Source organism: Otolemur garnettii, unplaced genomic scaffold (genome assembly GCF_000181295.1).
Source record: "Otolemur garnettii isolate 467f Iridium unplaced genomic scaffold, OtoGar3 scaffold00015, whole genome shotgun sequence".
NCBI lineage: Eukaryota > Metazoa > Chordata > Mammalia > Primates > Galagidae > Otolemur > Otolemur garnettii.
Genome location: NW_003852410.1, coordinates 20,989,757 through 21,012,822, shown reverse-complemented (window position 1 = coordinate 21,012,822; position 23,066 = coordinate 20,989,757). Strand labels below are relative to the sequence as shown.

The 23,066-nt window shown below is 38.1% G+C and overlaps 1 protein-coding gene across 3 annotated transcripts in view; it reads left to right on the top strand.

The window, feature by feature from the left end:
• The window catches only part of SLC25A26 (solute carrier family 25 member 26), a 180,379-nt gene that overhangs the window by 117,242 nt on the left and 40,071 nt on the right, over positions 1 to 23,066 (top strand). For all 3 annotated transcript variants that reach the window (XM_023510696.1, XM_012802563.2, XM_023510697.1), the window contains one exon: positions 12,573 to 12,617. In XM_023510696.1, the coding sequence (XP_023366464.1) occupies positions 12,573 to 12,617 (45 nt within the window). The remainder of the gene's footprint in view (positions 1 to 12,572; positions 12,618 to 23,066) is intronic.

The following is a 23,066-nucleotide window of genomic DNA, read 5'->3' as shown; positions in this document are numbered from 1 at the left end:
CCTTCTCTTGCCTGATTGCCATGGCTGTGACTTCCATTACAGTGTTAAAAAGCAGTGGAGACAATGCAACCTTGTTTGGTTCCTGATCTGAGTGGAAATGTTTTCAGTTTTACTCCATTCAGTATGATATTGGCTGTGGGTTTGCTGCAGTGGCCTCTATCATTTTAAGAAATGTCACTTCTATACCTATTTTCTTAAGTGTTCTGATCATGAAAGGGTGCTGGATATTATCAAAAGCTTTTTCTGCATTAATTGAGAAAATCATATGGTCTTTATTTTTTAGTTTGTTTATGTGGTATATTATATTTATAGATTGACATATGTAGAACCAACCTTGAGACCCTGGGATAAAACCCACTTGGTCATGGTGTATAATTCGTTTGATGCGTTGCTGGATTCTGTTTGCTAGGATCTTATTGTATATTTTTGCATCTGTGTTTATTAAAGAAATTGATCTATAGTTTTCTTTTCTTGTTGGGTCTTTTCCTGGTTTGGAGATCAGAGTGATATTTGCTTCATAGAATGTGTTGGAAAGTATTCCTTCTTTTTTGATGTTTTGGAAAGGGTTAAGTAATATAGGTACTAGTTCCTCCTTAAAGGTTTGGTAGAATTCTTATGTGAAGCCATCTGGTCCCAGACTCCTCTTTTTTGGGTGATTTCATATAGTTGATTCTATTTCAGTACTTGATATAGGTTTGTTCAACATTTCCAATTCTTTCTGATTAAGTGTAGGAAGTTGGCTTGCTTCCAAGTATTGATCAATTTCTTTCAAATTTTCATATTTCTGAGAATAAAGTTTTTTGTAATATTCATTAAGGATTTTTTTAATTTCTGAGGTGTCTATTATTATTTTGCCTTTGTCATTTCTGGTTGATGATACTATGGACTTTAATTTTTTATTTTTGGTTAGGTTGGCCGAAGGTTTATCAGTTATGTTGAATTTTTAAAAAACCAACTTTTTGATTCATTGATCTTTTGAATAATTCTTTTGTTTTCAATTTCATTTAATTCTGCTCTAATTTTAGTTATTTCTTTTCTTCTGCTGGATTTGGGGTTGGAATGTTCTTCCAACCAGTTTTCCAGTTGCTTAAGATGTCCCATTAAGTTATTGACTTCCTTTCTTTCTTTTCTCTTGAGGAAGGCTTACAATGCTATAAATTCCCTCTTAGGACTGCCTTTGCTGTATCTCATAGGTTCTGATAATTCGTGTCTTCATTATTATTTTGTTTCAGAAATTTGGCAATTTCCTTCTTAATCTCATCTTATGACCCAGCTAGCATTCAGCATAAGGTTATTTAGTTTCCCTGTTTTTGTTGAGTATGCAGGTACCTGTTTATTGGTGAGTTCAACTTTTATTGTGTAATGATCTGAGAAAATACAAGGAATAATTTCTATACTTTTAAATTTACTGAGGTTAGACTTATGACCTGAGATGTGATCAATTTTTGAGGGTGTTCCATGGGCTGATGAGAAGAATGTGTAATCAGTTTTGTTAGGATGAAATGTTCAGTAGATGTCTATTAAATTCAATCATTGTATGGTAAAGTTTAAGTCCAAAATTTCTTTGTATAGTTTCTTTTTGGAAGATCTATCCCACACTGCCAAAGGGGTGTTAGGGTGTTAGGAAGGGTACCCATCACTTCACCCTGAGTCTGTATTTATCCTTTAAGGTAAGATGAAATTTTTGTGTGTATCCAGTCAGCCAACCTGTACCTCTTAAGAGGACAGTTTAAGCCATTCACATTAATTGAAAGTTTTGATAAGCCTGGTAGTATTTTGCTTGTCGAGTTTTTTGAAAGTCCAGTGGACATTTGAAACCCACTGGAATGGGTTTCAGTCAAGAATTTCAGAGGAATTGGGTTTCAGTCAAGAATTTCAGAGTGAGTTTAGTTTGGTGGTAGAGCACTGTGTTGGTCATTATGGAGGACGGGTCTAAGGATTTCCTGAAGAGCTGGTTTGGTTATGGCCCAATTTCTTCAACATGTGTATGTCATTAAAATATTTAACTTCTCCATCATAAATGAAGCTCACTTTAGCTGGATACAGGATCTTGGGCTGAAAGTTGTTTTGTTTTAGGAGATTGAAGGTAGATGACCATCCTCTTCTGGCTTGAAAAGTTTCAGCAGAGAGATCTGCAGTCATTCTAATATTCTTCTCCTTATAAGTTATGATTTTTTTTATGTCTGGCTACTTGCAGGATTTTCTCCTTCGTTTTAACTTTGGTGAAGTTAATTAGAATGTGTCTAGAACGTGCTTCATTTGGGTTGAGTTGTGCTGGGGTTCTGAACTGCTATCTGGATTACAGTGTCTCTTGCCATGCTTGGGAAGTTCTTCTCAATTATCTCTTAGAGTAGAGTATCTGTTGTGCAGGAAGCTGGATATGGGACAAGGAAGCCAGACACGGCCCCTGCCCATCTTCAGCAAGCTTACTGCCCTCTTCTTTTGCTCCCCAGCCCCTCCTGTCTTCCAGTCGTGCAGTCCTGAATACTGGTCAGTGCTACATTACTGATTAGCCTCCTTGTGGTCATGCTATGTTAATGGGGCTGCTTTTTAAAGTGCTTTTAATACTCCTTGATTGTTGTGGGGCAGTTGGGGTGGTGCTGAGTGAGGAGGAGGTGGTTGCTAGATGAGTAGATAGGACGGAGGGGACCAGAAGCTATTCATGGGGCCCCATCACTCCACACACCTAGTTTTTTTTTTTTTTCATGATTCCTTTCAAGTTGTAATTTTGCATAAATGCACTAAGGATGTGTCTATTAAAATGATTTGAATAATAGGTGAGAATTCCCATTTCTCCTGGCTAGTCTTTACAGTTTTATGTATTTTTTAGAATTTGGGAAACTGTCAATTTAGAACATCTTTATTACTGGGAAAACTGCTTCAGAAGTAGAGAAAACCCCCGTTAAATTAGCAGTTGCCTTTGTTAACAAGAACATTTGATAGAATAGTAAGTAAAATAATTCACTTTTTATTGTAGAGTTTCTTGAGGAGTTGGCCACTCCTTTTTTCCCCTCTCTTCTTTATTGCTGTCTGAGTAAAGAGATGGGAGATTGGGCTGCTGGAAGAGAAGGAAGAAGTGGTAGGAGGGAAGGGCAACTGAAGTGTGCACAGTGATGCCATTCTCAGCTACAGGAAATAACCTTTAAGGCAGCCTGATTATATTTTGTAAGGGATTAAAGTTGAATGCGAATTCCAGCTAAAAACATCTGTTTCCTCACTCTGTGCCAGAGTTCTAACATCTTGACAGGAATTCTGGTTTTGAAATTTCTCAGTCTTAAGCACCTCCTCAACTACTACTCCCTGGCCTGTTTTCTTAAAGGGCTTAAATGAACATTGCTTAAAATACTGGAAGCGACTGTGAAGACCTGAAAACTGACTTCTTCATTTGCTTCTTATTTGCCAGAAGAAATTTTCAGATAGCAGGAGCAAGAACTATCCTAATTGCTGAGTGACTGTTTTAAAAATTGTGGAGCATTAACCAATAAAAATAAATGGATTACTTAAGCATCACTGTATATGCTATGTGTGTGTTTATATTTTAGTAGATTTTTAAATAACATTTTTCATTGTTTCTAACTTTATTTCATAAGAATCCCAACTATCAAAAATATTTCCTTAAATTATTTTTATTTTTAGATAGGGTATAACTAGCATCTACTTCTGATGTCATATTTATGTTCTAATGTCAGTAGACATTAGCTAGTATGATTAAAGCTGCTATGACATCCATATATGGGCATGTATAGTCACTGCTCTTGGATAAATGCCTAAGAGTAACATTTCTAGATCAAATAAATAACTTAGCAAACACTTTTCAAAAGTGAACATTCTTTGTCCAGTTCCCACCAGCACAGTATGAGAGTTATGGTTGCTTCATGTCTTTACCATTACTTGGTTTTGATAGTCATTTTGGTTTCATCCATTTTTGTGAATAATAGCATCTCATTGTGATTTTTGTAAAATGTTTTTTAAATTGTGGTAAAGTAGATATAACATAAAATCTGTCAGTTTAAACATTTGAAGTATATAATTCAGTATCTTTAGTTACATTAATGGTGTTGTACAACCATCACCACTCTTTCTTCCCAAATCCATTTCATCACCTTACATAGAAACTCTGTACTCACTAAGCAATATCTCCCCGCAGCTCCTGGTAACCTTGTGTCTATTCCTGTCTCTGTTAATAATGTAATCATACAATATTGGCCTTTAGTGTCTGGCTTATTTTACCTGGTATGGTATTTTTAGAGTTCATCCATAGTATGGCATATGTCAGAGTTCCATTCCTTTTTATGGCTGAGTAATATCCCATTGTATGTAATGTACCACATTTTGTTTATCCATTCTTCTGTTGATGGGTTTGGATTATTGTTCCACTGTGACCTGTGTTACAATGAAGATTCAGATACAAGTATCTGTTTGGCCATTTTCAGTTATTTACTCCTATATAACTAGTAGTAAAATTGCTGGGTCATATGGTAATTGTTTATTTAACCTTTTCAGGAACCACCAAGCTGTTTTATCAATGGATTTTCTATAGCATTTCCCTGATGATTAATGATGTTGAATATCCTAGTGATTTGTTATTGAAAGTTCTTTATACAGTATATTCTAATACAAGGTACATAGTACACGCTTTGCACATATTTTCTTCCAGCTTGTGGCTTGGCTTTGTATTGGCTATATTCCCCGGGGGGTAGAATTGCTAGATCCTGTGATAATTCCATTTTTAATTTTTTGAGAAATAACCATACTGTTTTTGAGCAGCTCACCATTTACCTTCACACTACCAGTAAACAAGGATTTTATTTTCGGCATGTCCTTGTGACACTTATTTTCTGTTTTTGTTGATAATAGCCTCCTGATAGGTATGAGTTGATATGATTAGTGATGTTGAGCTTCTTTTTATATGCTTGTTGTCTCTTTGTATATTTTCTCTAGAAAAATGTCTGTTCAAGTCATTTTAAAATTGAATTTTCTTCTTCTTGTTGAGTTCTTTATACATTCTGGATATTAACCCCTTAGCAGATATGTGACTTGAACATATTTTCTCTCATTTCATAGGTTGCCATTTTACTCCGTTCATTGTGTTCATTGGTATGCATAAGTTTTTAATTTTGATGTCCCATTTGTCTATTTTTGCCTTTATCGTCTCTGCTTTTGGTGTCATATCCAAGAAATTATTGCCAAATTGAGTATTAACAACGTTTTCCCTATGTTTTCTTTTGAGAGTTTTATGGTTTTAGATCTTGTATGTAGGTCTTTCATCCATTTTGAGTAAATATTTATATACTGTGTTAAGGTTAGGGTCTAATTTCATTCTTTTGCATGTGGACATCCAGTTTTCCGAGCATCATTTGTTGAAAAGATTGTTCTTTGCACTCTTGTTCAAAATTATTTAACCTTGTATGTGGGGCTTTATTTCTGGGCCTTCTATTCCAGTCTTCATGTCTGTCTTGAAGCCACTCCCACACCATTTGGCTCTTTGCAGCTTTGTAATAACTTTTGAAATCAGGAAGTATCTTATTTTCCAGGTTGTTCTGACTACTGAGACTCTTGAGATCCCTTATGAATTTTGGGATAGATTTTCCTATTTCCAAAAAATATGCTATTGGGATTTTTCTTAACATTATCTTTCAGTGAGAAGAATTTTTAAAGTTTGGTATAGTCTGATTTAAAAAAATTTTTTTTTCTTTTACATATTGCTTCTTACAGTCTGAGCAATTTTCTCCTACCTCTAGGTAATTAGTTACTATCTTTTTCTTTCTAAAAGCTTTATAGACTGAGCTTTTATTCTAGGTTTATAATCCATCTTTCATTCATTTTTGTGTATGATTTTGAGGTTGGGATCTGCATGTGGATAGCCCGAGGTTTTAATGACATTTCTTAAAAATACCATTTTTGAACTCTGTGTTCTATTCCTTTGTTTTGTCTGTACTTGTTCTGATCGTTATTCTGCTTGCTATAGTTTCACAGTTTACCTTGAAATCAAATACTGTTAGTACTCTAGATGTATGTTTTTAGGATTAATTGGTTATTGTAGATCCTTGGCATTTTCAGGTAAATCAGCTTACCAGTTGATATTTTTAGCATAGAAAGAAGGGCCAGCTTGGATTGTTAGTGGGGATGCCTTAAAATTATGAATTATTTGTAGGAGAATTGACATTTTAGCAATATCAAGATTTCTAGTTATTAATAGCATATCTTCTATTTATTTAGTTCTTTAATTTCTACTTACGGTGTTTTATAACTTTCAGTACAGAGGTCCTATAAGTCTTTGTTAACTTTATTGCTAAGTAGATTGTGTTATTGTGAGGCTATTGTAAATAAAACTTTTTAAAAGTGGTTTTTCATTTATTTGCTGCTAGTATTTAGAAATTCTCTGTGTGTGTATGTATGTATGTATGCATATTAATTCCTTAGGATTTTCAGCATAAACAATCATGTAATTTGTGAATAGGGACAATTTTATTTCTTTTCTATCCTTATTACTTTATTTACTTGGCTTGATTACACTGACTAGGACCTCCAGTGTAGTGTTGAGTAGAAGTGGTGAGAACTACATCTGTGCTTTGTTCAAGATTGTAAGGGAAAAGCATTTAGTCTTCCATCATTACAAATGATACTAGCTATCAGACTGAGGAATTGCCCTTTTATTCTTATTTTGGGGAGCACTTTTATCATAAGAAAGTATCAAATACTTTTTAAAAAGAGTGAAACTTGTTTTTAGGACTTGAGAAGTATAGTGAATTACACTTGATTATAAAAGCGTAGTATAACTGGCACTCTAACATGTAATTTGAAATGCTGGGAGCCACTTCACCTGGAAAAAATTACTATGATGAGTCTATAAAACAGCAGTTCTCAACCTGTGGGTTGCGACCCCTTTGTGACAATGAAAATACATCCTGTATATCAGATATTTACATTACGATTCATAACAGTAGCAAAATTATGGTTATGAAGTGGCAACAAAAATAATTTTATGGTTGGGGGTCACCACAACATGAGCAATTGTATTAAAGGGGCACAGCATTAGGAGACATTAGGAAGGTTGAGAACCACTGCTATAGAAAGTAGAGAAAGAACATTTAATCATTACCTTTCAGTGATGACATTAAGCATTTCCTGTGTCTAATGCACTGAGTTAGTAATTGCTGTTTCCAATGCCCCTGCCCTTGAAGGGCAAAAAAAGATTTACCTAAGAATCAAACTGCTAGGCCATGTGCTTGGTGGCTCATGCCTGTAATACTCTGGGAGGCTGAGGTGGTTGGATTGCTTGAACTCAGGAGTTTGGGACCAGCCCAAGCAAGAGCCCATACCCTGTCTCTAAAAATAGCCAGGCATTGTGGTGGGGGCCTGTAGTCCCAGCCACCCAGAAGGCTGAGGCAAGAGGATCACTTGAGTCCAAGAGTTTGAGGTTGTTGTGAGCTGTGACACCACAGCGCTCTATCCAAGGTGACAAAGTGAGACTCTGTCTCAAAATAAAAAAAAAAAAAACAACAAAGAGCTCATAGTTTTTTTTCTCTCTATTAGATTTGCTACTTCTGTTAAAAAATCTATTAGATTTGTTTCTCTCTATTAGTTTTTTTCCCCCCCTCTATTAGATTCTACTACTTATGTTCATTTTCTGTACTCTTTGTAAAGATGGCTTGGGAATTTAGTATGTCTTATTAACCCAAGGAGTAATTCACTTTAAATTTTCCTTCAGGCTAATTTCCTTTATTAGCACACAAACAGTGCAAATAGATGGGTTATAGTTGTTAAATTAAAACATGAAAATGTATTTACTACTAGAATGTTTCTGGTACATTAAATACTAACAGACTAACTTTGAATGAGTTTCACTTTTGCTGGTGTTTTTTAAGAATAATGGTCACTTTGGGGCAAGGACTTTCTAGGTCTTCAACCTGAATTGGTCCATAGTTACCACTGGGGTTGAATGGGAAAAGGTACAGAGTATCCAAGAGTGCCTTTGTTATTTATCTATGGGATACTAGAAAAGAAAATTCAAAATCATGCACTGAAATTTGGAAATTGTCATGCAACAAAAAGGAGACCCTCCTGTGAGTCACTTGTAGGATCCCCTGAAAATTGGAATGGACCAGTCCTTGGACCCACTGTGACATGCATGGCAAGCCTACCAGTCCCATGCTGTTCTCCAAACCCCTTCTAATTTGAGGTCTTGCACAGTTTCTGGGTTTTTTTTTTTTTTTTTTAGTCTTCTTGGTAGAGAATTTTTTGATCATTTCTGCCAAATGTGATAGCTTTCATGGCTTTTTAAATGCATTTGCTTGTTCCATAGCTTCTAGGTAACTCACAGCAGCATTGTGTACATCACAGCTTATAATCATGTCTTACTTATCTTTAAAACTGTATTGGTATTCTCTTGTAATTGTTCTGTTGAAAAATAGAATTTTAGAGCTAAATGATACTTTAGAAATTATGTCTTCATATCCTCTAGTTGTAAGTCGCTCCCCTACTTATAAAAAGACCTTTCAGTTACAGTTGTTTATGTTAAAATCACAAGATTGGACTCTACTGGGTTAATTCTGGTCCAGTACTCTGAGATGAGTATGGCATGCTTATATGGAATTTTGCACTTGGTTTGTTTCCTTAGTGATGCCCAGCACTGCATTTCTCTGGGTTTTGTTTTATCTCCTTCACCTGGAATCCTCACTTGCACTCTTGTATAGAATTATTAGCTGTATTTATTACAGAGTGGAATCCATATTGAATTTTAGCAGCCCCCCCTCCCCCCACATCTGCCTCTTTGATGGTAGCTGGGTTTACTGGCACTCACTTATTAGTGCCCTGGGTCTTAACAACCTTATTCAAACAAAACATCTTAAATGGAGGCATTTAACAGGTCACAACAGTGAGCCATTTTGTAGCTTTTGGTGCAATAAAATGGGTATGTTGTGTTTGGGAATATAAGACCTCTGAGTGCAGCTATTCATTTTCTTCATCTATAAAACATTTTAGAATAACAGCTTACATCTGTTTGGGGTTTAAAATTCCACGTTTTGAAGAAACATCAGGGTTATGTAACTCCAAGCCAGAGGCAAGGAGGGAGCTAGCTCTCTGACTGGCCCAGGTTCTGTAGAAGCTGGGAGAAGTATTTGTTTTAGCTGTGGAGCCCTGTTTGCTGGCAGTGCTGCTTCCACATGTGGGCAACACATTTTCATTATTATTTCTTCATATTGTAAACTGTGAGACGTCAGTGATACAATTTTGACTTAAAGAATATTTGAAAATTTTTCACATATCAAGAATTTATTTTATGAGGGACATTTCACTACTAGAAGTCAGAAATAGATTAATTTATGCATTTACAGTACATGTGATTACCTTAGATTGTCAATTAATATTTTAGGGACTAAAGGGGGGTTTACTGTTGGCGCGATTTAAAAAATAAATACCCACGAGAATCTGCCCATCCTAAATGTATGATTTTTAAAGTTATTCTTTAAACTGAAGGGACAATTTAATGAATGACTTTTAGTAAAGGAATATGGGCAAAATGCTTAGCCATAGAATCCAAAATCTAATAGTATTAAGTACCAAATAAGTGCCAATAACATTCAGTGCAATTGTATAGGTTATTTTAATCAAGATGTTAATACACTAGCTTTGACTGTTAACAAGTTAAATATTTTTTATCTTATAAATGTGAAATATTTACATTCTTGTTAAAATGTGATATATTTACATTTGAGAAGGGAGAGTACAAGGGAGAAAATTAAAATAATCTGTAACTCTACTACCTATGAATCCTCTTGGGTTTATTTTATTACAGATGATAATTTTTTAAAAAATCTAGAAAACCTTTTAGAAACCTATACAGCAGTGGTTCTCAACCTGTGGGTCATGACCCGTTTGGGGGTTGAATGACCCTTTCTCAGGGGTCGCTTAAGACTATCCTGCATATCAGATATTCACATTACGATTCATAACAGCAAAATTATAGTTATGAAATAACAACAAAAATAATTTTATGGTTGGGGGTCACCACAACATGAGGAACTGTATTAAAGGGTTGTGGCATTAGGAAGGTTGAGAACTACTGTTATACAGTCAGGATTTTTAGGGTTTGATAATTAATTGGAAATACAGCACTTTAGTTTCAGAGCAGATAATGTCAGATGCTAGTTTTAGTGACAATAAAAAAACTAAATTTTACTTTCTCTTATAGAAACTTAATATTCAAGGTGGGGCGGCTGCTTATTTATGACAGTGACAAACTTCTCCGAGATTCTAGTTTGTCAAATTGATCCTGCTGTAAACAATGATTTTTTTTCCCCCTATTTCCTTTCTATGGCCACTGTCTGTCAGACCGAAGGCCATAATTTCTGTAGCAGAGTAAGACAGATGATATTAGACTTTAAATTTATGATTTAATGTAAATATTTCAGAAATTACAATGCCTCCTGTAATCCTAGCACTCTGGGAGGCTGAGGGGGTGGAGGTCAAGAGGGGTGGATTGCTTGAGCTCAGAGGTTCAAAATCAGCCATAGCAAGAGCAAGACCATGTGACAGGCACCTGTACTCCCAGCTACTTGGGAAGTTGAGGCAGGAGGATTGCTTGACCCCAGGTGTTTGAGGCTGCTGTGAGCTATGACAATGCCATGGCACTCCACCCAAGGCAATAGTGACTCTATCTTAAAAAACAAAAGTAAAATGCCTTTAATTCATGTTCTGATAAATCCATTAACTCCTCCAAAATTATGGAGGAACCCCCCCTCCCCCAACACACACACACAGTGATAATGTTCAAAGTCCACAGGTAATTTTTACTTGCAGCTGAGATGAATGTAGAGTAACAAACAACACTGGGGGGCCAAGATGCACTTGTGGCCATGGTGCTTGTCCTAGCATGGTCCATAGGCAGCAGGCCCCAACCCTTTTAGCACAAAGTCTGGTTTCATGGAAGATAGTTTTTACACAGACTGGTGTGGGGGAAAAGAGGATGGTTTCAAGATGATTCAAGCACATTACATCTCCGCCTCAGATCACTGGATATTAGTGCAGCCTAGATCCCTCACATGCATGGTTACAGTAGGGTTTGTGCTCCTCTGAGGATCTGATGTCACTGCTGATCTGACAGGAGGCAGAGCTCAGGCAGAGATTCCAGTGATGAGGGTGGCTGTAAATACAGATGAAGCTTCCCTGCCTCCCTGCCCTATTGCTCACCTCCTGCTGTGTGGTGGGGAGCAACTAAGTCTTAAGCTAGTGGGTGGGGGTGTTTTTATTTTAGGAAATAGGAGTAGATTTCTATTTTAGAACTTTGGAAACTTCCATTAAAAGCAAATAAAAAGTAAGTTCACTTGGTGAATTTATATTCAGGTATTCTTTAGGATGGAGGAGTTGTTAGACAGACCCTGGAGTCAGCATCCTCTGTTTGTCTTCAGGCAATTTACACAGCTTCTCTGAACTTCCGTCTTCTCTTCTAGAAAATGAGAATAGTAATAATAGTAATAATACCTCAGTGTCTTACAGGGCTGTTGTGAGGACTCAGTGAAATAAAACTTACCAAGTGCTCATGAGCACAGTGGCTGCCACGTTCTTGGTGATTACAGCCCTTATTGTTAGACAACTAATTGTACTTACTTATTGTGTTTAGGGTGGGGTCTTGACCACTCATACTTCACTTGGGACTAATCAGGCACGCTTCTTGCATCTGTTTAGAACCTCTCTGCTCCTCCAGCATTGATTTGGTGATCCGTCCATCTGCCCTTCCTTTGTTCTTAGAAGGGTGTGGCCTTCCCACTTCCTGTCTGGCTGCTCTTTTCTGGAGTCCCCTTTCTAAATCTAAGTGGTCCTGTCTCCTCTTTCTTCCTACCCTATCTCTTTCCCCCACCTACCCATGCCTTCTCTTCATCTTCCTCCCTCTCTTCTTTCCCTCCCTTTCTTCTTCCTCTCTCTTCCTCTTCTCTGTTCCCTCTCCTTCTTACCCATCCTTCTTCTTTCTCTTTCTTTGCTCCATCTCTCTCCCTTTTCCTCTTCCCTTTTTTTCCTCTCTCCACTTCGTTCTTTCCTTCCCTCCCTCTCCCCTCCTTTCTCTTTTCCCATTCCTCCTTGGCCTCGCTGCCCCCACTATCTCTTACCCTCTCTCTCATCCTGTTTCTCTTTTAAATCCTAACACTTTGCCTTATGAGGTGTGGACAGCCTTGGCCTTTAAGCAGAAAAATATCGAGTCTTTAAAGTGTTTATTATGATGGGAAATATTTATTTTGTTATTTTGGTATCCAGACTATGTGCTTCACTTTTCATTTCAAGAAGGCCTCACAGCATCATTTTATATCCTTGGGGGCTCAAAACATTAGAGGATCTATAGGTTATAGTTTAACTCTTTTTCTAAACATTATGTATATTATGCCTATACATTTGTTTGATATTAGCTTGGTTATACATACAATTCAAATGAAAAATGTTTTTAAATAATAACAGCTCTGACATTACTATATGAACCTGTAACTATTGTTTAGAAACATTATTTTATTTAATCAAATATTGTTTCATTTGTTCAAATGCTGATTTTTCTTGCTTATTTGATTTTTTTTTTCCTTCAGATTCCTTTTTCTTTGGTCCAGTTTCCCTTATGGGAGTCCTTAAAGGTAAGTTTTTCAATCTTCACATAAAATTTGTCTCTAATTTTCAGAAATACCCATTAGTTTGAGTGTAGAGGAGCAGAATATAATGTTGACACAAGGTTTAAAAACTCAAAAGTATTAGCACTTGAAAATATTTTTTATTTGTGTTTTCCTTATCAGTTCAGCCTTTAAACCTACTCAGGTTGCTGCCGTGCTAGGAAATTAGCACGTGGCTGAAGTCCACAGACCTTTGCTTTATTTTCTTCTGTATTGCACACTTTTTCCAACCGGTTGAATTTTTTTTTTTTTTAACTTTATATGTGTGTGTGTGTGTGTGTGTGTGTGTGTGTGTGTGTCTAGAGGTTGAGGAATAGCAGCAACAGCAAATGGAAAAGGACAGAAAGTCAGGGAAGCTAGGCCCTGAATATGTGTAGGCTGAGAAGGCAAGACCAGTTCCCCACATCAGGGCCTGCAAGAGTTTGGGGCTCTGACTGGTTCTCCCACCTTTGCTGCTTACCCTGGCCTAGGGAGAGGAACAAAGTGTAGTGAATTGTGAGTCCGTGCTGGGGAAGGTCACTCACCTGTTTAACAACCAACAAATTTTTAAAAGCCTTAATTTAAAACATGCAGAGATGTTGCATTGGTTTTTCACCTTCTGATGCCGTGATTTGAAAAGGGTAGGTCATGATATGACTTGTGTGGGTCTGAGCATTTTAAAGATCATAATAAAAAAGGATATGTTATCATTGTACATAGTAAGGATAAGTATTTTGTAAAATTTGACGTTGTGCTTGCATGTGTGTGTATACCGACATATGTATGCTGGGTTGCAATGTAAAATGTATTTTTTGCTGTGGATAATGGTCAAAAAGATTTTGAAAACTCTTGTTCAAGTGAAAATGGTTCCTAAATGACCAAACTGTAAAATCTCTAGGTAGGCATTAGATAATATAAAAATAAACGAATCACTCCACAGTTTTATAGTTATTAATTATGGAGTACTCATGTAAAATATCTCTTAAAGAATATAATAAGAAATATTTCATCTCTGAAATAAATTTTCTGTAAGTTATATACTAAAAGATAATAAATTAAGACAAAATATTATTCCTTTAAAAAATAAACTCTGGAATATGAGTATTGGGAAGTATTTCTTACACATAGTAAGTGATTTTTTTTTTTTTTTTGAGACAGAGCCTCAAGCTGTCCTCCTGGGTAGAGTGCCATGGCATTATAGCTCACAGCAACCTCCAACTCCTGGGCTTAGGCGAGTCTCCTGCCTCCGCCTCCCAAGTAGCTGGGACCACAGGCGCCTGCCACAACGCCCGGCCATTTTTTGGTTGCAGCCGTCATTGTTGTTTGGCGGGTCCGGGCTGGGGATTCGAACCCGCCACCTTAGGTGTACGTGGCTGGCGCCTTAGCCGGTTGAGTTATAGGCGCCGAGCCCATAGTAAGTGATTTTTAAAGAATACTGCACATTTAATACAATTGCTGGGATCTTTTGTTATTGTTTTGTTTGTTTTTTATTTTTATCATTTCCTACATGATGCCTGGTGAAAATAGATTTCTCAGGCAGCATTTCAGCATGTGATGTAACAGCTCTCCAATGAGAAGGTCACATTCCATTAGCATAACAGTTCTCCTTCTTAGTGTGTGACAAAAGAACAATGAAGCCAACAGCTGTCCAGCAAACAAGACTCACTTGATCAGTGTCTCAATAACCAGCATTCACAGATCCTGCGCCCTCCACCATCCTTATGCCCTAAGTCTGCAAAGGAATGTTTTGACTCCAAAGGAAGGAAAGAGCATAGGGTTTCTTTTCATTATTAAGAACATTTGTGGAGTTCTAGCTAGTTAAGAAATGTGTAGCAGTTTTCACAGTAATCATAGATAACAGTGCTCTATGTTTTAAAAAAATTTTTTGAGCAATGTTGACATTATATATATATGTATATATTTTTTAGGTCAGGATTTCTTGAGGAATAATTTACGTATGGTAAAATTCACCCTTTATAAATGTACATTTTATGATTTTTGACAAATGTTTATAACCACCATCATAACTAAAATAGAGAATATTTCCATCACTCCAGAAAGTTCCCTTGTGCCACCTTATAGTAAGTGCCCACCATCTAACTTCAGTCCCTGCCAAGCATTGTTCTCTACATTAGTTTTTCCTTTTCCAGAATGTCATGCAGACAGAGCAGACTCCATGGCATTTTGTGCCTCGCTTCTTTCATTTAATATAATACCTTTGAGATTCATTCATGTTGTTTCTGCCAATAGTTTCTTTCTTCTTCTCACTTTCCATGGGTGTATGGATGTACTGTAGTTTGCTTATTCACTAGTTGATAGATATTTCAGTTGTTTTCCAGTTTCCAATGATTATGAATAAAGCTGCTTTAAGTCTTTGCATATAGTATTCATATGAACGTATGTTTTTCTTTTTCTTGGGTAGGTACCTGAGAAAGGCATCATTGAATAATAGGGAAAGTATATGTTTGATTTTATAAGGAAAGGTCACAGTGTTTTCCAAAGTAGCTACACCATTTTGCATTCCCATGGACAATGATGGGAGTTCCAGGAGCTGTCCATCCTTGTCACTGCTTGTTGTTGTTAAATTTTTAAAAATTGCAGCCATTCTAATAATTGTAAATTGCTATTTCATTGGGGCTTTAATTTTCAGTTCCGTCATGACTAAGTAATGTCAAGCATTTTGTGACATCTGTGTGTGAAATCTGTGCTTTTGTGAAAGTGGACAGTATTTGGCATGTTTTTTTATCTTTGTGTTTACAATTTAATTAATTTAAACTTGTTATTGCAGCCATAGAGGAAGATTGTATTATACGGGAAGATTTCTTTTTTCTTTTCTTTTTTTTTTTGACGGAGTCTCATTTTGTTGCCCTGGGTAGAGTGCCAAGGCATCATAGCTCACGCAACCTCAAACTCAGGCTCAAGTGATCCTCTTGCCTCAGTTTTTCATTTTTAGGGGAGGTGGGGTCTCCCTCTTGCTCAGGCTGGTCTCAAACTCGGGAACTCCAGCAATCTACTATGCACGGCCTGGGATTTCTTTGTTGAGTATTTATGTGGGAGTACTGCTCAGAAAAATTTTTCTCAGCCAAGACTTTAGCAGACTGCATTCACCTAGTGTCTGCAGCCCTGGCTGGTCTCTATTATCTTCAGCTTAACTGCCTTAAAGTCATGGTCATTGTAATGCCACTTCTTCCTGCTCTCTCACCATTTCTATTGATCACTATTCTCCTGACACCTGATCTCAAACCCCAGATTAAAATTTGATTCTCTCATTTCTCTTTCTCTGTATAATGTTGCTCCCCTCATCTTGGTGACACTGCGTTTTTGGAGTCCATGGCCACTGTTTGCCTGATTCTTACCACCTTACGCCTGGCTCCAGTCCTGACAGGTTCTTTGCTTTCTTACCTGTGCTGCGCAGTGAATTTGTGTGATCTTCCTTAAACATCTCTTTGAAGTAACATGTATGTTCTCAGAAATATGCGGTTTTCCAAAACATAAAGGATAAAGTTGTTGGCACTCAGGGATCTGCACACTGGACTTTTGAGCTTCCTTCCCCTGTACTTTTTTTTCCTTCCCAAATCCTTCCCCTGTATCCAGAAAAGCCTCTTATTGCCTCTAAACATGTTCTTTCTCCCTCAACCCTCCCTTATTCTTTGACGTCTGTCTGAAATGTGATTCTAAGGGTCCAAAAGCCATGCCTCTTTCAAAGTTCAGTTCGGATTTTAATCTCCTGCTGGAAGTCTTCCAATCCAGGTCTTAAAGATTTCCCCTTCCTTCTCTGACAGTTGTCTGTATTTAATCACACAGAATATGGTGTGCTGTGTGCACTCAGTGTACCTTTATTGCCTTGGCAATTCTAGCTGAACACTGTTGCATTTCATAGGAATGCGGAGATGAATAAAACATAGCGAATGCCCTTGAGTAGCTTAGAGCCTATCAGAGAGGCACACAGCCCACAGGTAATGTAAACAGAACGTGTCTCTAATCGGAGATTACTCAAGGTAAAGTGGGAGCAGGTCCCCTGGCTCTCCAAATTCTGTTAGTGCACTACCTTCTTTCTTATGCTTTTGGTTCCTTTTTTTTTTTTTTTTAACATGTACTCACATATTAAAACATATTTTAGATGAAAGAAGACATCATAAAGAAGAGGGGAAGGAAAAGGGTAGAATTATCATATCCAGAACCTCAGAGAAAGTATTTTTCCTTTAAGATTTATGTTTACTTTGGAACTTTTTGGCAGCCCAACAAGAAGGGAAACGTGATAGATTTCATGGTTTTTATTACCTGACAGAGACTCATAGTTTATTTTTCCATCTCATTCCATGGGTTTGGGTGCCTTCTGTGTACTGGCTTGTACACTTTATAACACTGTGGCAAACCTCTTCTTCTGAGCCTCAGCCTCTGATGACCACCTGCCTGGTTGATATCTTTACTGATGGTATCTCAGGGTGACCAGTGGGAATAGAATTCTCATTGCCTCTCCCTATCCTCTTTTCCATTGTCCCCTTCTCAGTAAATAAGGCAATTATCTGTTGCTTGCTCAAGTAGAAACTAAGAATCATTCTGGAGTTCTCTGATCTCTCAGCCCTTATAATGAGAGCCTTCAACAGGTCGTTTCTTCTAATTCAAGCCTCCCCTCTTGTTTGAATTGCTGTATTGGCCTCTTAGATGGTCTCCCTGTTTTTACTCTTGCCTAAAATTTCTTCACACAGCAGCCAGAGTGATTTTCATAATAAAGAAAGAAACCAGATCACAGCACTTCCTGCTGAAACCTATCAGTGACATCTCTTTGAAAGAATGAAATCCAGAGTTTAATCTCTGGCTGACCAGGCCCTCACAGCCTTATCCCATGGCCCTTGCCCACTGCACTTGGCCACCCCGGCCCCCTGCTGCTCCACAGCCCAGCACTTCCCCTCAGTTCCTTTTGGATGCGCCAAACTGGTTCTTACTCCAGGGCCTTTACATTTATCACTCTCTATGCCAGAAATATTTTTTTATTGATTCATTGTATACATCATCATTTTTTGTGTGTATGTGGTAATTATTTTTTTATGTTCTTACTGATTTTGTCAAATTGACAAATAATAGTCATACACACTCAGGTGGTACCTCATGTTTTGAAACATGTATAAAGGTACACATTGTTTTAGAGGATCTGCTATGTTCCAGGCATTTTCTGGGGTCTGAGGACGTAGTGATAAAGAAGACTGACACAAATCCCTGCCTCTGGGGAGTGTTCATTCTAGCTTTTTCTCTAGGCTTTTCAACATCCACCTCTTTCTCATTCCTCAGGTCTTAGATCAAATGTCCCCTCAGAGAAACATCTTCTGTCTACTTCTCTTAAAGTAGGATCTTCCCTTTCTCCCTCCTCAGTAGTCACTCTATCTATGTATTTCCTTACTGGCACCCTGTAACCACTTATTTTAGTTAGTTATACACTTGAGTTATCACCTGAATTCTTAATTAAAGTTACCAGTGTGTGTAGAGGAGATGCTGTAGGCTAGGCCCTCGGCTAAACACTATGTACTCATTAATATCTTAGTTCACATCGTACAACCCAGAGGGGTGGCGCATGTTTTCGTCCTACCTTAAATCTGGGAAACCTGGAGCTCAGAGTGGTTTCCTTTCATCTAGTGACCCATGTCCTCCGTTTGCTGTACAGTACAAATACAGCACCCTGTTATTATGTAACAGTGTTAATAATGACAGCAACAGTAGTACGTAAAAGCAGTAATAGCCAATATTGCTCAAAGTTACAGTGTGCCAGGCACTGTAATTAGCACTTTGCGCAGATTATCTCCTGCCAATCTTCATGACACTCTGTGAGTAGTAGATGCTATCTTGGTCTTGGTTTTGTAGATGTGGAAAACATAGGAGTGGTTCAGTGCCTGGCCCAAGGCCATAGGAATACTAAAGGCACCTCCAGGATTTGTACCCAGGCAGGCTGACTCCAAAATTGATGTTCTCAATCACTTTACGTATAATTTTGCACATGAAGTATGATGTCCTTAATAATGTTTGTGGGGGAATTCTGGAAAGATCGACTGGTAGCAACCCTCGTCAGAGGCTCCTGAGCAGAGGAAATAAAACTGGATGGAATGGGATTCTATGTAGCCAAAGACAGGGAGCTGAGCCAAGAAAGAAGTTAGGCAAGCTGTAACTCCAAGAAAGAGCATTCAAGAAAACAAATTACAGGTACAAAGCCTATTGTCTAGAGGAGGGGAGACCCCTCCCCTAAGCAGGAGGCCTGCCGCAGGCTATCTGCAAATGAGCAGGGAACAAAAGGCCTCTCAGTTTACCTCACTGGAGAGAGCCACTAAACTCCAGGTCTCTTTCTCCAGGGAGGTTCCACTTATGAACCTAGACACTACCCTGCCAGGCATAAAATTGAACATATTTTTCCCCACAAGTCCAAACTCCCAGTCCACCCTTTACCCCTCGCATAGTGGTCTGAAGTTCTGCCCCTTGCAGAGCATGAAGTGTTTGGTCTTGTCCTGAGAGACCTGGGCATAGTGTGGACCGCCAACCATCAGGACGGAATCTGTGACTAACAGGGAAGAAAGAGGGTGTGGGAAGAAAGGGACACTTGGCAGGAGGAGGAGCAGTCCCCTGGTTATGACTATGCCCAGCCAGTGGTAGTGTTAACCCTCGGTTCCAGCTGTGTTTAGCAGGATGAGGTGCAGAACCCCTGGCTCTGATGGTACCCATAGTGGGAGAGCGGTTGCCCTGTGTGGACTGAGTTTGGCAGACAGGGCTGGTCCCCAAACCAGCCTGCGAACAGAGGCTTGATAGGCGGGGACTGCAACCTGAGAGCAAGGGCATGGTCTCTTGATTCCCTTGAGCTGTGGCTTACTGAGTGTGAACCAAGATCTGAGGCCTGGGCCATGCTCCACTGCCTCCAGTGGAGCTGGTGAACAGAGGCTTATCAGGTGAGGACTGAGACCTGCAGGTGGAGTGGTGCCGTGACTCTAATAGAGCCTGCAAACAGAGGCTTGCCAGGCAGTGGACTGAGATGAGCAAGAGGGGGCGTGGTCCCCTGACTTCAAGAGATCTGGCAAGCAGAGGCTAGCTGTTTGTGGACTGAGACTGGTGGGTGGGGGCGTTGCCCCTGGCTCCAGCTAGGCCTGTGAGCAGAGAAGCAGACAATAGTGTGGACTGAGTTTGGCAGGTGGGAGTATGGATCCTTGGCTCCAATTGTGCTTTTAATCCCTTTGCTTTGAATTGTCCTTGAATCCATCTCTGTTGGGCAGGATTTGCACTGCCAGAGACAATTTGGTTGGAACCTGTGTCTGGGGCTGTCCACTCAGGGACATTCTGAGGTTGACCTTCGAAGTTCTATAGTGGAAAAGAACCGAAGGGTGGGGGCTGGGCCCCGCAGCTGTTTGTATCTCTTCATAGTCGAGATTTAAATCTAATAGTGTAGTTTGTTAGGATAGGGTATAAGTTGGCTGATATCAAAACAGAGCTAGCCTATGCTATCCTACCAAGTAGGTCCTCAGAGTCTCCAGCCAAAACTCTGAAAGGAATCTTTATAAGGTTGTAGGAGATAAGTCACAATTACAAAGCCTAGAGCTTTGGTAAGGGGAAAGCTGCTACTTCTGTACTACCTGGGAACCCCAACTCAGTATCACCCTACCAGCTCTAATAACCAAATAGTGGAAAATAAACATGGTACAGACCCAACAGAAGAACTCTGGCAACATGAATAACCAGAGTAGATCAACCCCCCTCCCCCAAGAAATGACAAAGGAGATACAATTGAAGATGCCATGCATAGACAAATGGCATCAATGTCAGAAATTGAATTCAGAATGTGGATTGCAAATAAGATAAATAGAATGGAATAAAAGATAGAAATTGAATTCCAAAGAGTAGTTCTAAAGTTGTCTCAAGAAATTAATGAATTCAAAGCCCAAGTCATCAAAGATATGGAAAAGAGATAGCAGAGCTCAAGGAAATGAAAAAGTTAGTTGAGGAGCTCCAAAATACAGTAGAATCCATCAGTAATAGAGTTGACCAGGCAGAAAAAAGGATCTCTGAAGCTGAGGACAAAGCTTTTGAACAGTTCCCAAATACTCAAAGAGACAGGCAAATGGAGAGCAAAAACTGATCATTCCCTGAGAGAGTTGTGAGATCATTCCAAAAGACCAAACATTTGTTTTGTAGGAATTCCCAAAGGAGAAGAGGATGGTCCTAAAGGTACAGATGCTCTACTCCAAGAGATTTAGGAGGAGAATTTCCCAAACATTGCAAGAGATACAGCACTTCAGATAGCAGATAGTTTCAGAACCCCAGCAAGACTCAATCCAAATAAAGTATCTCCTAGACACATTGTGATTAACTTTGCCAAAGTTAAAACAAAGGAGAAAATTTTGCAAATAGCCAGACGTAAGAAAAGCATCACTTACAGAGGGAGAAATATCAGAATAACTGCAGATCTCTCAGCCAAAATGTTTGAAGCCAGAAGAAGATGATCATCGGCCTTCAATCTCCTAAAACAAAACAACTTCCAGCCCAGGATCCTGTATCCAGCTAAATTGAGTTTCATTTCTGATGGAGAAATCAAGACATAGAGATGTCATTAAAGAAATTTGTCATAACTAAACCAACTCTCCAGGATATTTTCAGACCCATCTTCCACAACGGACAGTGCAATGCTCTAAGCTCCAAAGTAAACTCACCCCAAATTTTCTGAACAAAACCCAACTTCCACAGTAGTGAAAGGATTGAAACTGTCCAATGAAAATCATGACACCCAAAACACTATCAGGCTTATCAATTCTCTCAATTAATGTGAATGGTTTAAATTGTCCTCTAAAGAGGCATAGGCTGGCTAACTGGATACATAAACTTAGACTGGATATCTGATGTATACAAGAATCTCACTTTACCGTAAAGGATAAAAATAGACTCGGTGAAGGGATGGACTTGTATAATATAGGCAAATAGAAAGCAGAAAAAAGCAGATGTTGCAATTTTATTCGCAGATACAGTTGACTTTAAGCCAACAAACATAAAGTAAGATAAGGAAGGTCACTACATATTTGTCAAGGGAAACACCCAACATGAAGAGATTTTGATAATTAACATTTATGCACCCTACCAGAATGCTCCTCAGTTCATAAAGCAGACCCTAATGGGTATGAACAACTTGGTATTTTCATGCACTATGATAGTTGGAGATTTTAACACCCCTTTGACAGTTTTGGATAGATCCTCCAAGAAGAAACTAAACAAAGAAATATTAGACTTAACCCTGACCCTAGAACAAATGGAGTTTACAGACCTCTACAGAACATTTCACCCTAATATAACTGAATATACATTCTTCTCATCAGCCCACAGGTCATCCTCCAGAATAGATCATATCGTAGGACACAAGTCTAACCTGAGCAAATTTAAAAATATAGAAATTATTCCTTGTATCTTCTTGGATCACCATGGAATAAAAGTTGAACTCAACAGCAACGGCAGTCTTCATACTCAAACAAAATCATGGAAGTTAAATAATCTTAGGCTGACTGATAACTGGGTCAAAGATGAGATTAAGAAGGAAATCACCAAATTTTTGGAACTAAATGATAATGAAGACACAAATTATCAAAACATGTGGGATACTGCAAAGGTAGTCCTAAGAGGGAAATTTATATCATTAGAAGCCTTCATTAAGAAAACAGAAAGAGAGGAAGCCAACAACTTAATGGATCATTTCAAGCAACTGGAAAAGGAAGAACATTCCAACCCCAAACCCAGCAAAAAAAAAAAAAAAGAAAAAGAAATAACCTAAATTAGGTTATTCAATTAAATGAAATTGAAAACAAAAGAATCATTCAGAAGATCAACGAAACAAAAAGTTGGTTTTTTGAAAAGATTAACAAAATTGATAAACCTTAGGCCAACCTAATAGAAAAGTAAAATCTCTAATATCATATATCAGCAATGATAAAGGAGAAATAACAACAGGCACTTCATAAATTCAAAAAATCCTCAATGATTACTACAGAAATCTCTATTCCCAGAAATATGAAAATATGAAGGAAATGGACCAATATCTGGAAGCAGGCCACCTTCTTAGAGTCAACCAGAAAGAATTAGAAATCTTGAATAGTAGACCTATATCAACCACTGAAGTAGCATCAACAGTACGAAATCTCCCTAAAAAGAAAAGTCCAGGACCAGATGGCTTCACATTCCAATTCTATCAAACCTTTCAAGAGGACCTAATACCTATATTATATGTTTTCCAAAGTTTAGAAAAAGAAAGAATATTTCCCAACACATTCTATGAAGCAAATATCACCCTGATACCCAAACCGGGAAGGATCCAACAAAGAAAGAAAATTATAGAACAATATCATTAATGAATATCGATGCAAAAATATTCAATAAGATCCTAGCAAACAGAATCCAGCAACACATCAAACAAGTTATACACCATGA